General features: G+C 46.8%; 3 protein-coding genes across 3 annotated transcripts in view; 2 read left to right on the plus strand and 1 right to left on the minus strand.

Moving 5' to 3' along the window:
- The first annotated feature begins 4,306 nt into the window (after positions 1-4,306).
- Positions 4,307-4,969, plus strand: LOC129549216 (claudin-24-like). Its single transcript, XM_055416257.1, has one exon. The coding sequence runs from the start codon at positions 4,307-4,309 to the stop codon at positions 4,967-4,969; it is 663 nt and encodes a 220-aa protein (XP_055272232.1).
- Positions 4,970-6,506: 1,537 nt separating this feature from the next.
- Positions 6,507-10,735, plus strand: LOC129549215 (claudin-22). Its single transcript, XM_055416256.2, has 2 exons — positions 6,507-6,985; positions 10,402-10,735. Exons 1-2 carry the CDS (start codon positions 6,507-6,509, stop codon positions 10,733-10,735), a joined length of 813 nt encoding a protein of 270 aa, XP_055272231.2.
- Positions 8,194-16,751, minus strand: part of WWC2 (WW and C2 domain containing 2) — a 152,492-nt gene continuing 143,934 nt past the window's right edge. Inside the window, exons 21-23 of the mRNA XM_055416378.2 lie at positions 15,605-15,847; positions 13,215-13,342; positions 8,194-11,027 (exon numbers count right to left, since the gene is read on the minus strand). Of these exons, the coding sequence (XP_055272353.2) occupies positions 10,961-11,027; positions 13,215-13,342; positions 15,605-15,847 (438 nt within the window). The 3' untranslated portion in view covers positions 8,194-10,960. The remainder of the gene's footprint in view (positions 11,028-13,214; positions 13,343-15,604; positions 15,848-16,751) is intronic.

A 16,751-nucleotide genomic window follows, 5' to 3' on the forward strand; every position in this document is an offset into this window, starting at 1 on the left:
TTCCCATCTCTTTCAGAATTTTCCACAGTCTATTGTGATCCACACAGTCAAAGGCTTTGGCATAGTCAATGAAGCAGAAATAGATGGTTTTCTGGAACTCTCTCGCTTTCTCCATGATCCAGCGGATGTTGGCAATTTGATCTCTGGTGCCTCTGCCTTTTCTAAAACCTGCTTGAACATCTGGGAGTTCACGGTTCACATACTGCTGAAGCCTGGCTTGGAGAATTTTGAGCATGACTTTACTAGCGTGTGAGATGAGTGCAATTGTGCGGTAGTTTGAGCATTCTTTGGCATTGCCTTTCTTTGGGATTGGAATGAAGACTGACCTCTTCCAGTCCTGTGGCCACTGCTGAGTTTTCCAAATTTGCTGGCATATTGAGTGCAGCACTTTCACAGCATCATCTTTCAAGATTTGAAATAGCTCAACTGGAATTCCATCACCTCCACTAGCTTTGTTCCTAGTGATGCTTTCTAAGGCCCACTTGACTTCACATTCCAAGATGTCTGGCTCTAGGTCAGTGATCACGTTATCGTGACTATCTTGGTCGTGAAGATCTTTTTTGTACAGTTCTTCTGTGTATTCTTGCCACCTCTTCTTAATATCTTCTGCTTCTGTTAGGTCCATACCATTTCTGTCCTTTATCGAGCCCATCTTTGCATGAAATGTTCCCTTGGAATCTCTAATTTTCTTGAAGAGATCTCTTGTCTTTCCCATTCTGTTGTTTTCCTTTATTTCTTTGCATTGATCACTGAGGAAGGCTTTCTTATCTCTCCTTGCTATTCTTTGGAACTCTGCATTCAGATGCTTATATCTTTCCTTTTCTCCTTTGCTTTTCGCTTCTCCTCTTTTCACAGCTATTTGTAAGGCCTCCTCAGACAGCCATTCAGCTTTTTTGAATTTCTTTTCCAAGGGGATGGGCTTGATCCCTGTCTCCTGTACAATGTCACGAACCTCCGTCCATAGTTCATCAAGCACTCTATCTATCATATCTAGTCCCTTAAATCTATTCCTCACTTTCACTGTATAATCATAAGGGATTAGATTTAGGTCATATCTGAATGGTCTAGTGGTTTTCCCTACTTTCTTCAATTTAAGTCTGAATTTGGCAATAAGGAGTTCATGATCTGAGCCACAGTCAGCTCCTGGTCTTGTTTTTGCTAACTGTATAGAGCTTCTCCATCTTTGGCTGCAAAGAATATAATCAATCTGATTTCAGTGTTGACCATCTGGTGATGTCCATGTGTAGAGTCTTCTCTTGTGTTGTTGGAAGAGGGTGTTTGCTATGACCAGTGCGTTCTCTTGACAAAACTCTATTAGCCTTTGCCCTGCTTCATTCCTTGCTCCAAGGCCAAATTTGCCTGTTACTCCAGGTGTTTCTTGACTTCCTACTTTTGCATTCCAGTCCCCTATAATGAAAAGGACATCTTTTTTGGGTGTTAGTTCTAACAGGTCTTGTAGGTCTTCATAGAACCGTTCAACTTCGGCTTCTTCAGTGTTACTGGTTAGGGCATAGGCCTGGATTACTGTAATATTGAATGATTTGCCTTGGAAACGAACAGAAATCATTCTGTCGTTTTTGAGATTGCATCCAAGTACTGCATTTCAGACTCTTTTGTTGACCATGATGGCTACTCCATTTCTTCTAAGGGATTCCTGCCCATAGTAGTAGATATAATGGTCATCTGAGTTAAATTCACCCATTCCAGTCCATTTTAATTCACTGATTCCTAGAATGTCTATGTTCACTCTTGCCATCTCCTGTTTGACCACCTCCAATTTGCCTTGATTCATGGACCTAACATTCCAGGTTCCTATGCAATATTGCTCTTTACAGTACTGGACCTTGCTTCTATCACTGGTCACATCCACAACTGGGTATTGACAAATTACCAATGGCATTTTTCACAGAACTAGAACAAAAAATTTCACAATTCATATGGAAACACAAAAGACCTCAAACAGCCAAAACAGTCTTGAGAAAGAAGAATGGAGCTGGAGGAATCAACCTTTCTGACTTCAGATTATACTGCAAAGCTACATCCATCAAGACAGTATGGTACTGGCACAAAAACAGAAATATAGACCAATGGAACAAGACAGACAGCCCAGAAATAAACCCGTGCACCTATGGGGTACCTTATTTTTGACAAAGGAGGCAAGAATATAAAATGGGGCAAAGATAGCTTCTTCAATAAATGCTGCTGGGAAAACTGGACAGCTACATGTAAAAGAATGAAATTAGAACACTTCCTAACACCATACACAAAGATAAACTCAAAATGGATTAAATATAAGACCTAAATGTAAGGCCAGAAACTATAAAACTCTTAGAGGAAAACATAGGTAGAATACTCAGTGACATAAATCAAAGCAAGATCCCCTATGACACACCTCCTAGAGTAACGGAAATAAAGTGGGAAAGAGACCTAAACAGACATTTCTCCAAAGAAGACATACAGATGGCTAACAAACACATGAAAAGATGCTCAACGTCGCTCATTATTAGAGAAATGCCACTCAAAACTACAATGAGCTATCTCCTCACACCAGTCAGAATGGCCATCAAAGAGTCTACAAACAACAAATGCTGGAGAGGGTGTGGAGAAAAGAGAACGCTCTTGCACTGTTGGTGGGAATGCAAACTGACACAGCCACTATGGAAGATGGTATGGAGATTCCTTAAAAAACTAGGAATAAAACCACCTTATGATCCAGCAGTCCCACTCCTAGGCTTATACCCTGAGGAAACCAAAACTGAAAAAGACACACGTATCCCATTGTTCACTGCAGCACTATTTACAATATCTAGAACATGGAAGCAACCTAGATGCCCATCGACAGATGAATGGATAAAGAAGCTGTGGTACATATACACAATGGAATGTTACTCAGCCACAAAAAGGAATGCATCTGAGTCAGTTCTAATGAGGTGGATGAACCTAGAACCTATTATGCAGAGTGAAGTGAGTCAGAAAGAGAAAGATAAATATATTCTAACACATATACGGAATCTAGAACAATGGTCCTGAAGAACTTATTTACAGGGCAGCAATGGAGAAACAAACATAGAGAATAGACCTATGGACGTAGGAAGAGGGGAGGAGAGGGCGAGATGTATGGAGAGAGTAACATGGAAACTGACATTACCATATGCAAAATAGACAGCCAACGGGAATTTGCTGTAGGGCTCAGGAAACTCAAACAGGGGCTCTGTATCAGCCTAGAGGGGTGGGGTGGGGAGGGAGATGGGAGGGAGTTTCGAAAGGGAGGGGACATATGTGAACCTATGGCTGATTCATGCTGAGGTTTGACAGAAAACAACAAAATTCTGTAAAGCAATTATCCTTCAGTTAATTAATTAAAACGTAGTGAGAAAACACACACACACACACACAGACACACATAGACAAGATGACGCCTCAAAGCTTAGCCCCAGGGAGGCTGTTTTGTCTTGGAATTGGTAGGAGTTTCCTTGCCTGGTGCTGCTTTGCCTTTGTGGCTTAAATGATAGTGAAGACAGCTTGATTCTGGACCAAATAAAACACCTGTTGGATATTAAGAAATCAGGATCTATCTCAGGTCCTTAACAAGGATGGGGAAAATCTCAGAATGAAATCCAGAGATGCCCCCTTTCTCAGTTGGTACCGCTGGGCATGGCCTCGGTGTCTTTCATTTTAATTAATCCAGTGACCCCGCCTCTACCTTTCAAAGGAATCTGAGGGAAACGTTCTCTGCCAAGTCCCAACCGAGTCCCTGTGACACTCAAGAACGTGGGCCAGGCTCTCGTGTAGGTTAAGGAAGGCTGAGAAGAGTAAAGATTATAGACAAACAGTCTACCTTTCTTTACAAGGTCTTGTTTTGCATCTCTGAAATCTCAGATTCAGCTATTACAATGAGGTCCTGTTGTAGAAAGAGCTGGCCTTTTATCACCACTTAAAATCTAATTAATCCATATTGAAGCACAAAGATTTCTGTTGTATTTTAGGGTGAGGGGTCATAGAGCCCTCTTTGTTCATCCTTAGACTTATAATCATCAAGCATAGGGGATATAATTTTACCAAGCAAATTGGAAGGTAACAGATCAAATCCTTATCGGAAAGCGTAACTCATAGTTTTAACAGAGCCCTTCGTCCTTTACATGAAACACTATATTCGAGAAGAACAAAAACGCATTTCAGAGTGCGCAAAGAGTTAACGACCAAAGCTTATATTCCCTGAGCAGCACTGAACAGAGATTGTCACACTACTGCCCACCACGAGACGGCAGCTCCTATAGGGGTGTCAAGGGTCCTAAGGTCTGTTGCAATGGCTTTAGTTTCGAGAGTAGCAATGCAATTCGTTGGGATTTTGCTCTCATTGCTGGGATGGGTTTTATCCATTATTACGACTTACTTGCCACATTGGAAAAACCTCAACCTGGACTTAAATGAAATGGAAAACTGGACCATGGGACTCTGGCAAGCCTGTGTCGTTCAGGAGGAAGTGGGGATGCAGTGCAAGGACTTCGAATCTTTCCTGGGTTTGCCTGCTGAGCTCAGGATCTCCAGGGTTTTAATGTTCCTCTCGAATGGGCTGGGGCTCCTGGGCCTGCTGGTGTCGGGCCTTGGCCTGGACTGCTTGAGGATTGGAGAGACACAGCGGGACGTCAAGAAGCGGCTGCTGATCCTGGGAGGAATTCTGTTCTGGACAGCAGGCGTCACAGCTCTCGTTCCCGTCTCTTGGGTGGCCCACGTGACGGTCCAGGAGTTCTGGGACGAGCGCATCCCCGAGATTGTGCCCAGGTGGGAGTTTGGAGAGGCCCTCTTTATTGGCTGGTTTGCTGGATTTTCTCTCCTGCTAGGAGGGTGTCTGCTGAACTGGGCTGCCTGCGGGACCCAGGCTCCCCTGGCTTCCGGCCGCTATGCAGTGGCAGAAATCCAAACTCAGTGTGCATACCTGGAAAATGGAACTGCCAACCCTTCATTATAAGGCACTGAGGAGAACAGAGAGGTATATCTTCCTTCATCAACTCGGGTGGAGTGTCTGTAGGAAAAAGGGGTCTTCATTATGTAACTAACTCTGTGCTGCTCACATTTTCTTATCAGACAATGACTTTTCTATCCTAGATAGCTCATCCTCCCCAAACCTGGAGAAGTAAGAAAGAGGCCAATCTTATATCTAAAGGAAAACTGTTGTGGTAAGCATTACGTAGGTATGAACAAAAGAAATTTCATTGATCTGGTTATTTCAATCAAAACGTAGTGGTGATTGTCCAAGAGAGTCAGCATTAAGCTTAATGTGTTAATTTGATATTAGAAATTGTTATTGGTTTTGTTGGTAGCTGAAATTGATAACCTGTTTCCTCAAGGAAAAAAAAAACAACCTAACAATTTGAAATCCTTTAAGCATTCTGTACTAGCTAAACCACATGCTAAGCCTCTCCAAAGTGCCATTTCCACAACAATGACTTGGTCTTTCTTGAACAGAGGTGGTTTGTGTTTAGGAAATTACTAGGAACCCTGCTAGGCAGGACTTTAAGAGGCTGAAGTTTTCAGTACATTGTGATACTCTTGAGATTTAAAACACCAGCCAATCTCTTCTCTTGTCTATTCCCTCAAAAGCTTCAGACTTGAAAAAAACAATGCCAAAAATATTTTGCTTGCTCTTCAGCTCATTGGCTGTAATAAAAACATTCCTTTGTTCAATGAAAAGTTATAAGCATGGGGATGAACCGAAACGGACGTGGATTCTAACCTACACAGTAATGCTGCTTAACTTTTCTGCTGCATAATTATTCAGGAAAAGAAACAAATGAAAAATAGCAAGTGTTTATGCCCACATGAGTGTAGCTGTCAGGAAGGCACTGGGGTTAAACAGACCTGATACTTAGTTCAGAATGTTTTGATATGTTATGGGGTATATGTAGCCTAAGAGATTAAAAACAAAGTCTGATTTAAAGCCTACAGAAGAAATTTCTATGATTGATTTGGTTAAGAAATACTTGTGTTGAACCTATTTTTAAAGCCGATAACACTTACCACAATAAGCGTACTGAAATATGAGACCTCTGAAAAGAAGAAAGTCTGACAGGTGCAATTAGATAAAAAGCAGCAGGAGTTGAACCAAACTGTCAATTAAACATTTGGCCTGGAGACTTCTTAATTCTTTGACTTATCAGAAAGTTTGGGAACAACATGAAAACCATTTATACATTCACAATGAGAGGATTATTACCAGTTCATGTTATTTCGGGGACAAACTGCTTACTACGAAATGCAGTCCATAGGACGTGAACATGATCTTGGCCACACCTTGGCATGACTGGTTTGCAGAATTATTTCCCTATCCTTTTCTGAAATCTATTCAACACAGAATCGAACAATAGCAACTCTGGCAAGAATCCTCCTATATACACAATGAAAAAATAGTTTTGAGCTCTGCAAGTGATAATATTAATACAAGTGTCACACTTCTTTTCACAGCCACTGAAAGACAGGGGTTAGCCTGGCTAAGGTCGCAGGATTTTATGATGGCTTTAGTGTTTAGAGCGGTGGTACAATTAGTTGGAATTTCATTATCCCTGCTGGGATGGGTTTTATCCTGTCTTACAAACTACCTGCCACAATGGAAGAATTTCAACCTGGATTTAAATGAAATGGAAAACTGGACTATGGGACTCTGGCAAGCCTGTGTCTTCCAGGAGGAAGTGGGGATGCAGTGCAAGGACTTCGAGTCTTTCCTGGGTTTGCCTGCTGAGCTCAGGATCTCCAGGGTTTTAATGTTCCTCTCGAATGGGTTGGGGCTCCTGGGCCTGCTGGTATCGGGCTTTGGCCTGGACTGCTTGAGGATTGGAGAGACACAGCGGGACGTCAAGAAGCGGCTGCTGATCCTGGGAGGAATTCTGTTCTGGACAGCAGGCGTCACAGCTCTCGTTCCCGTCTCTTGGGTGGCCCACGTGACGGTCCAGGAGTTCTGGGACGAGCGCATCCCCGAGATTGTGCCCAGGTGGGAGTTTGGAGAGGCCCTCTTTATTGGCTGGTTTGCTGGATTTTCTCTCCTGCTAGGAGGGTGTCTGCTGAACTGGGCTGCCTGCGGGACCCAGGCTCCCCTGGCTTCCGGCCACTATGCAGTGGCAGAAACACAGCCTCACCATCTACATCTGGAGATGAAAACCACTCACCTGAAACTCTAAGCCAGAAGGGGTCCACGGTGTCTCCTCCTTGGATGATTTGGTAGGATTTCCTGGTTACACAGTCACCCATTCGCTATGCTTTCCACTTTCTAAAATGCATTTTCCTCTGTTGTTTCTGAAACTGTCATTTCTTTCTAAGGTGGTAAACTATTTTTTTCTACTCTGAGACCAAAACCATTCAAGACTTAATAGTCATCATATTCATTACTGGGGATGGGTTTTCTCAATTTTAAAATAGATTCAGTGACTGCACAGAACTGGTCAATAAAACATTATATCAGCACCTACACATCTTTTGAAGGTGTTATTCATAGAGATAAAATCACTTGGCAAATGAAAATGTTACTGATAATCATTGACTTAATGTTTAAAATCATGTTATATTGAAACTAAAAGTCTAGTTTCCCTGGTGGCTAAGTGGGAAAGAATCACATGGATTTGATCCTTGGGTTGGGAAGATCCCCTGGAGGAGGAAAAGGCAACCCACTCCAGTTATCTTGCCTGGGAAATCTCATGGACAGAGAGCCCGGCAAGCTACAGTCCATGGGATGGCAGTCAGACGCAACTTAGTGACTAAACAGCCACAAAAGTCTGGCTGTTTGATTATACTAAGAGAATCGCTGCTTGTCTGAAAGCATGACAGGTGCCTATGGGGGACACACCGTCTCCTTTTTAACTGCAGAACTCAGTGCCTCTTTGGAGACTGAAGAAGAGGGCAGTCTGGGGTTTTAAAGATTCATGTAAAAATCTACCACACAGATGTGCTTTTGCTTCTGTGCCCTGTGTTCTGGGGTAGATGGACCAGCCACAGGGGTGCTGCGGGCCAGGTCTGGGGGCTGTGGGCAGAGCACCGTCCCCCTCCCCAGGCCCCTTTTAAAAGAATCAATGATACATATGGTCCAGCTAAGAGCTATTCACAACAAGCCGTGGGTTTGACGAATTCTTCGTGAAAGATTTTATATTTGTTTGGTACATAGCTTGAGTAAACTTTTGTGTTTGTGCCAGTCAAGGAAATTAAGTGAACAATAAAGACACTGAAATAAAGTATTATGCAATATGTATCTTTGTTTAAAAAAAAAAAAAACTGAATTTTTTTTCCACCCACAAACACATGAAAAGTGCAGAAACCAGAGTTAATCTATGTGATGTATTTGTATACTTTTACAAACAAGACAAATTAAAACAGAAACATATTCAGAATTTAACCTGATTAAATATTTAGTTTCAGTCCTGAGCTTTTGATATTTAATACAATATAAAGTAATACCAAAAAGATCTTAAATTTATTTGATTTGCATGCTACAGAGATTCAGCTAAACTTTGTTCATTTGGCTAGCAATATTCTTTCTGTACCTGTAACACTTAAGATTCTGATATACAAAATTGTAATAACATATTGATAATTCAAACTTGAGAACTAAATATTACATTCTTTTTACCCTGTGAAGAATAAATTCTACCTTTAAAAAATAGTATTTATAATATTAAAATTCATGTTGTCCAGATGGTTTTGTGATCAAGTTATTAAAATGCTTTGTCACTGTGAATCATTTGGGTTAGTACAAATACGACAGGATTGTTAAAAGCTGCCTATAAATACATAACACTATTGCTGATTTTTAAAGTGTGAAAAAGGATTATATTAAAATAAGTTTGTCTCTCATGTTAGAAATGAGCAAATGCTGTAAAATAAAACCAAAGCATCTTGCATACAACTGCTAAGTACGAGCCTGAGACATGTTTTATTCTTTTACGCTTGTCTGAAACTCTTGTGTAGTACAAAAAGTTAACAGCTAATCTGATGGAATTTATAAAGCTGTAAATATTCCAATATAGCCTCTTCTATGTCAAACATTTAAGATGGCCAGAACCGAACTATATATTAAACAGAACATAAATAAGACCGTAAATAAATAAATGAAGAAAATAAAATCGTACGGTACAACCACACATAATCCTATAAACATTATCATGGTCAAACTGAGAAGCTGAAGACAGCTGACCTTCATTTAACTCTACATTAAATAAACTTCTGTTTTTCACATTTGACCTTGACAAGGAGGATCGGTGCTCGTTTTCCAGTTCTCCTCGGTCACCTAACAGGATGAACTGGGCTGCCTGCAAGGACTGTGCTCAGTCAATTCACGAGGCTGGTTTTTGTTCAAAGTAGTGTCATGTCCAGTTATCGCTTCAGAGACTTTTGTACATAAATGGTGGGGACACTTAGGAAAAGTCATTGCAATTCTAGGCTCAGAAATGGCTTGATTTGAATTCTGATTCTGAAAAAATGAACTTTCCAAAACATGTGTAATTGCTTTCAAACATAAATTCTTACTGATGAGGATTCTAGCGTAGGAATAGAACTCATGTTTCTTTTTTTAGGGGACCCATTACTTTAAGACGATTTTTGCATCTCTTTAAAAAAAAAAATTGATTTCACTTGCTACCTAAGGTGGCTCACCAAACACTGCCTCTTCCAGTATTACAGACTGGGTAATAGGTATGGGTTAACTTGCACAGAAACTATTTATTTTAAAAGCCTTGTATGCAGGCAGGGCTACACGAGGGATTTGTTTCTTTGAAGTGCTTGTGTTGGGTAAGCTAACATTCTCCACCGGAGGAACTTTAGTTGGTTTCCATCTTATTCGTCTGGAATATACCTTTTTTTTTTTTTACAAGTGACTCAGCCTTTACTTCAACTTAACAATCTCCCCAGGCACTCTCTTCTCTTTGCATCCTAACTGCTTACCACAAGTTATAGGCAGGATTCCCTAAAAATGACGGCTGCAAAGTAACTTCTAGTAAATGTTAGAAGAAATCTGTTTACTGAAGTTATTTAACCCCGACTCAGTCAAGACACTCCTTCCTCTGCTCCTGGCTGCACCGCGTGCGGCTGACGTGTCTCCCTTGGCATTGCTGGCACTGCCAGTCCTCTGAGCCCCGGGCGCCCACCTTCCTCCACCGGGTACCACCCTTACGCCTAGCACCCAACCTGCCTGGGGCACACCATACACTCGGGTGTGAACACTTACACTCACGCCGACTGAGAAGCAGCGGGTGCTCACTGACGTGCTGATTCTGCTGTGTTGGAGGCAAACTGGCCTTCTTCCCCCCTTGCATCTCCCTGCCTTTAAAGTCACATGTCACGATATGTGAAGTGTCGCCAGGAGAATGGCTCCTTTGCATCCTTACCTTCTCATGCTTAGTGTTTTGTTTTTATTTTCTTTAGACACATAGAAAAGGACAAAAAGGAAGCTGTTCTCAGGACACAGTGTTCCGGCAGAGGTGACGGAGATGAATGTGGCCTCTGGCCCATGTGGACCTGGGACCCCACGCTGAGGCTCCTGCTCCTGTGGAAGGAGCCACCCTCAGGCACCCAGGGCCACCTGCTGCCAGCCTCACGGTGGGTCACAGGAGGACAAAGGAAACGTGAAAACCGCCTTCTGCTAAACCAAGTTATTTCTCAACAGCTGGCCCAATGGGATACACATGGGGTCCTGCCTCTATTCCATTTCTACCAAATAAAGCCCACTGGCAAAACTGTACATTTGGGTACTGGGTGATCCTGTTTTGGTTATCTGATTTTTTTTTCTCTTTTTTTAAACAAATAAGAATTATATTCAAGGTACTTTACAAATTAACATGTTTGAAAATCTGATGTGAAATAAAAGCTCTTTAAGAGTTGACAGTTATATTACAAAACAAAATCCCGAACAAGACGCATGTTCAGTCTTTTGCCCTCCCTAAGAAATGAAGAGGTGGGAAACACGAGCTCATTGGCGATGTGGTCACACGTCATCAGCGGGCAGGGACGGGATGGTTATCTTCGCTCTCGTGAAGTAGGCAATCTTCTCCCTGGAACCAGGGGTGAGAAACACACCAGCTTAAACAGGATGCTGAAAATGCTCTGCGCCCGACAGAAATAGTCTCAAGAATGCCAGTGTATCCACAGGCCTGGATGGGAGCTTTTGTCCTTAGCTAGAACTCCATTTAAAATCAAGGACCTGAGGGACAGTGGCAACTCTGTGGACAGAGGCAGTAAGGTCCCTTCCAGTGTTTCCAGCCTCAGTTTATAAATCATCAGGGGAGCGGGATGTCAGTCTAGGCCTGCATGTTTCTCAACCAGGTGGCAGAGAATTCCAGAAGCCAGAATCCTTACAGAAAAGTAGATGCTCCTGGGAAAATTCTTCAAACTCAATACTATTCTAAGGTCAGGGGCAACTTAATAGGCGATGGGTACCAGGACAAGATGGGAGAAGAGACGGAGCCTGACCATCGTAAAGGCAGATCTGCCCGAATCCCGACTTGGGCAGGGGCGAGTATGGTGGAAACAACCTCAGAGGCTCAAACTGAGAAACAAGAGGGTGGGATGGTCTTCAGTTGTCAGCAGAGTGTTAAAGAAATAAGGTTTTAGGGTTGCAGAGCCACCCAAGGCAGGAGCAATATGTCTATCCTCTACAAAGTCTTCACGTGGAACACAGTTCGCTGAGGGGGTCCCCACGCGGGGCGCCGGAAGGAGGGATAAAGATTAGATGGTTGAGGATGAGGGTGGAGATGCCAGGACTGAGCAGAGAAGCTCCAAGTCTAAGGAGAGAGACAGAGAAGGAAGGAAGCATGAAAACCCCCGGGAAACTGGAAGGAGAACTATTTTTGTGGCGCAGAGTCCCGTCCATTTGTTCAAGTCAATGAGATAAAATGAAGCATTGAAGAGGCAGGTGAAAGTGGTCCTGACGTCACTGAAGACAGAACTCAACACGGGGACCTCCGCTTTGACACTCGCCGAAAACAAATGTCTTTGGCTTACATGTCTTTTTAAACACCCGAATTAGTTGTCAGGGTCTCCACTTGAGATAGGTCACATCAAATTCCTGATTTCTTCCTTTGATTCCAGGTGAGACAGCAGCTCAGGCAGCATCCCCGGGGCCGTGGAGGGACCTGGCGCCTGGAGGCCTCCAGGCAGATGCCTTATCCCGGCCCACCTCCCTTGTCTGCATCACCTGCCTGGTGATGTGCATGGGTCTGGATGCTAAGGGACTCAGGAGTGTTTATGATTTATTTTGGGTTTAGTAACAGCTGGGGTTGGATGACTTCCCCACTGGACTGTGTTTCTTACTCTCCAAGTGACCACAGCACCAAAGGCATGAGAAAGTTCCTCTCGCCACCCTGCAGTTCCACAACCCCCCCGCCACCCCAAGCAGCATCCTCTGCAAGTTTCAAGAGTGATTCTGGAGCTGAATGGAGACAGGAAAACGCTGACTCTTCAGGCCAGAATACTAAGAAGAGTCTGAGCCCACGATGCCCCCGTCCCCTCTCACCCCCTTGGACTCACTCAGGCGACCCTGACCTCCCACTTCCCCTCTGGCACCAAACCCCATTCCTTCCCGTCCAGCCCCTCCACGTCACCCTGCCTCTGCCATCAAACACGCTCCTCGGGTCTCTCCCCTCCCACCAGGAGCTTCCTACAGTCTCCTCTACAACTCCCCCCCCCCCCCCACACACATGCACACACACACACCCGCCACAACCAATAAAGCCACACCTCTTCTGTGTCCCCCTCCACACTCCACTGAAAGTGTCCTTGGATGGTCACATGGCCCTCTGTTCAGGGAATGTCAACCCTCTTCTTGCTGTTGTGTTTGACAACATCCTTCACCCCGCCCCCAGACCAGGACCATGCCCCGCCCCCTGCCCTGGCAGGTCCTTCCTACACCCCAACCATCTCCTCTCCTGGTCACCTTCTCACCCGTCCTAGGATGTCGGACCCACATCTGGTTGGGGAACCACTATAGTAGGATGCAGACTGGCATTTTTATCTCCCACCTGATCCTTAATCCTGGCTCCAGATTTTTATCTTTGCTTGTCTACAGGCCGTGGTTCCCTGAGCTGCTCTATTGGAATGGTTAGGCTGGTGCGTCCAAGAGCAGAAGTCACTTCACCCAGCTGCCGCCCGCCCCCCACCGCCCCTCCGTTCACTCCCCCCAAACCGCCGCTTCCCGGTTCTGGAGCCTGCAAGGCGCGGGCCCCCGGGCCCCCCGCGCTCACCGGAAGGACTGCACCTGCCGCGGCACCTTGCGGCTCTGCTCGCGGAGCCGGCACACGTCCTTGGACACCTGCCGCATCAGCTTCTCCGCGTTCAGGTCCTGCTTCTGCTCCTCTTTGGACTGCTCGGCCTGGCGGGGAAACAGAGGCACAGGGCCCCCGGCACGTTACTCGGAGGCTCCCGAGGGCGCGCTCTCAGGCCGGGAAGCTGCCGGGGCTCCCGTCAGGAGCGGGGCGGGCAGCGCAGGCCGGGGGCGCTTTTCTCCACGTTGAGGGGTGGGGGAGAGGGGACGACATCCCCTAGCCCACCTCGACCACGGGGAGCAGCCACTGGGTCGAGGCAAGGGGGAGCTTTAACCCATTAAAAAAAAAACAACCTTTTGATACAGGCAATATGGGATCATTGTGTTACCTCTAGAACTTCTAATAACCCTCCCTCTCAAAAAAAAAGAAAAATGAAAAACTACTTATAGCACCATGTTCAAGAAGTAGCTACCGTTAACATTTTGGTGAATACACTTTCAATCTCTTACCTTTTCTTTCTGTCTCACGCATTTTAAAAGTTGCTTACTGATATAAAACTGACATACTGTGCCAGAAAAGTGCACAGGGGTGTGCGGCTTTTACAAAGTGATGCCCTGCTCACCCACCAGACTGCAGACACCCCGGGGGGAGGGCAGGGGAAGCCCGGACCCCTAAGTTTCCACACAGCCTCCGGCTGCCCAGAGGATGAGCTGCGCTGTGGCCCTCGGCAGGGAGGAGAGTGTGTGTCGGGAGGGGTCACTTGAGCCAGGGGGCTGGGGACACAAGCTGGCTTGGGCACCCATGGCCTCCCAAGTGGGTGCTCTGGCAGCGGGATTTAAGTGTGGCCCTGCCTCCTGGAGACCACTGGTCACGGTGGGGGCAGTGAGGGTAGTAAAAGAAATGGGTGAGGAAATTAGAGGCTTCCAAGAGGGATCAGCTCAGGCCAGAGCTAGGCATTCGGCACTAGGAGACAGGCGGGAAAACAGCTTTGTCGATGGTGCTGCCTGCAGCAAGCTGATGGGTCCTCCCATCAATGGGACCCTCTGGGCTCCTGTTATTAACGCAGGCAGCTATACACTTTAGAGTCAAAGAATAAGGTCTTCAGGCTTAAGAGACAGGACAAGGTCTCTGGTTTACAGCCAAGCTGATACAAATAACCATTGTAGGACTAGGAGTTTGTCTCTGGAAATGCTAGTGAAATGAGAAAGGTGCCCCAAACTGTACGGGAGTGTTCAGGTCCACAGGGTCCCGTGATTGAAATCTGGGAAGCCAGTGTTACGCCCCGGATTTCAGGAGAGGGTGGGCTTCCCTCATAGCTCAGTTGGTAAAGAACCTGCCTGCAACACAGGAGACCCTGGTTTGATTCCTGGATCCGGAAGATTCCCCTGAAGAAGGGATAGGCTACCCACTCCAGTATTCTGGCTTACAGAATTCCCCGGACTGTATAGTCCATGGGGTCGCAAAGAGCCTGAGAAGACCGAGCGACTTTCACTGTCACTTTTCACTTTCAGGAGAGTGTGATTAACCTTCAGCGTACGGGGTAGGAGCCCGCTCCACAGGGCGGTCCCGTGATTTAGTCCCGGTCACGTTAAAGAGCCGGGCGGGGCGGGAACGTGATCCTCGCAGATTTACAGTCCCGGCTCCTCGCTCTGCCTCCTGGGGCTTGTATGACGCACAAGGACACGGACTCTGATTCCTTTTATTCTGAGCTGCAAAACAGACTTCCCACCACGAAGGAAAAGGTAACGCGTGTCACCCGACGAGGAAGGCCGACCCGCGCTCTGCCGCCGGCTTCTGTTCACGGCTGTCTTTTACGACAGCTGGCAGGCTCTTCGCTCACCGCCAGGCACTTTACGGCCACAGGGCCGAAAACCCCACAAATCCCCGGCCGCAGGGGACAGGTGGACGTGAGGGGCAGGGGTGTGTGTGCCCGTGCGCGTGTGCGCCGGGGTGTCCCCGTGTGTGTAAGGAGGGGGCGTGGGGCTGCAGAGCAAGCAGGAGAGAAGCCAGCGGTTCTCACCGACCTCCGTGGCCAGAATGCGAGGTGCACGGTGGACACAGTCTCTAGGCGGGGACAGCAAGCTTCAGAGACGGGAAAGAAAAGCTCAGGACTCAGGTGACCTGCCTGTTCACGGAGCGGGGAACACAGCAATGGAAAAGCACCTGTACTCAGGGGAGTCAGATCCGTCTCCAGAGGGCACAGATGCACCGTGTGCTGCGGCTCTTTCCTCTCTACGGTTCGATGCCACAGCTGCCACTGGGCAGGAGCAAACATGATGGGCACGGATGTGCTGGGTGTGAAGACCCGAGTGGGGCGGGGGTGCAGGCTGGCACCCTCCACCGCCAAGAGGCTTTCAGGCGCCGCCTACCTGCTTCCCCGCTTGTCTCAGGAGCTTCTGGAAGCGCTCGTCGTCCAGCACGCCCGGCGGCAGGTCCGTCTCGCCCTGGGCCTTCAGTTCCTCGAGCCTCTGCCTCAGGCCCCTGAGGGCCTGCAGCTCGTCATTGAGGCGGCTCTGCCGGGTCAAGGAGGCCTGCAGGTCCAACTCCAGGTCCAGGGAGGTCCGCACGGGGCACTCGGGCGCTGCCCTCCGGAGGACCGGCTGGCACACCGCCTGCGGGGTTAGAGCACGACATGACAGCCCCGCTGCAGCGCCGGTCCCCGGACAGGAGGACCAAGGGGTTGTGGCCCGGTCCCCAGGGACACAGGAACCAGGCAAAACCCACCTCGGAGCACGCGCGGTCAAGGCGAACGAGCCTGTACTGCCCTGAATCACAGAATCTCTGGAGTTGTTACCAGGGACCAGTTGACTGCGCAGAGCTGCCCTATGCGGACCGCAGACGCATCGTGAGGAACTGACTCCGAGTCAGGCCTGCACCTGTGTCCCCGCAGAGCACCCTTCGCCCATCACTTCTGTATGCGAGGCTCAGCGGAGCTGGGGTCCAGACACCCTCCTCGAACCAACGTCTTTCGACTCCGGCTCCTTCCTCATTTTCCATCGTCTGACACCCACTCTCGTCCCTGAGTCACCGTGTTCCTTCTGGGGCCAAGCTTATCCACTTGCTTATCAAGAAATAATCATTGACTGTGTATGAGTAAGACCCCCCCGCTAGGGGTCTGTCGGCAAAACAAACACCAGGAGGAGAAGACACCTCCGATATTTCTGACCTCGAGGAACTGGTTTAGAGGATGATGTTGAGAGTCAATTCCTAGGCAGGTGGATAAGAAGAAGGGTCTGGGGCTTCTCAAAGTGGAGATAGGGGTCTGGAATTCTCAAGGAGGAGGAAAGGACAAACATCTTTTTGTTTCCCCTACATTCCTTAGTTTTAGTTACATAAAATGTTTTTTTTTTCTTTAAGCCCCCAACTGATGATGACACAACAAACTCAGTTTAAACTTCAGACTAAGGATTATATGGGATTCCCTGGTGGCTCAGACAGTAAAGCCCGCAATGCAGGAGACCTGGGATCGATCCCTGGGTTCAGGAAGATCCCCTGGAGAAGGAAATGGCAACCCAC

Source organism: Moschus berezovskii, chromosome 26, assembly GCF_049115385.1.
Source record: "Moschus berezovskii isolate FMDL1 chromosome 26, NW_MosBer_1.0, whole genome shotgun sequence".
Lineage (NCBI taxonomy): Eukaryota > Metazoa > Chordata > Mammalia > Artiodactyla > Moschidae > Moschus > Moschus berezovskii.

Coding starts and splice junctions, on each gene's coding strand:
- LOC129549216 (XM_055416257.1), top strand. CDS start 4,307: ATGGCTTTAGTTTCGAGAGTAGCAATGCAATTCGTTGGGATTTTGCTC.
- LOC129549215 (XM_055416256.2), top strand. CDS start 6,507: ATGATGGCTTTAGTGTTTAGAGCGGTGGTACAATTAGTTGGAATTTCA. Junction 6,986..10,401: donor ATCCCCGAGATTGTGCCCAG/GTGGGAGTTTGG, acceptor TATTTTCTTTAG/ACACATAGAAAAGGACAAAA.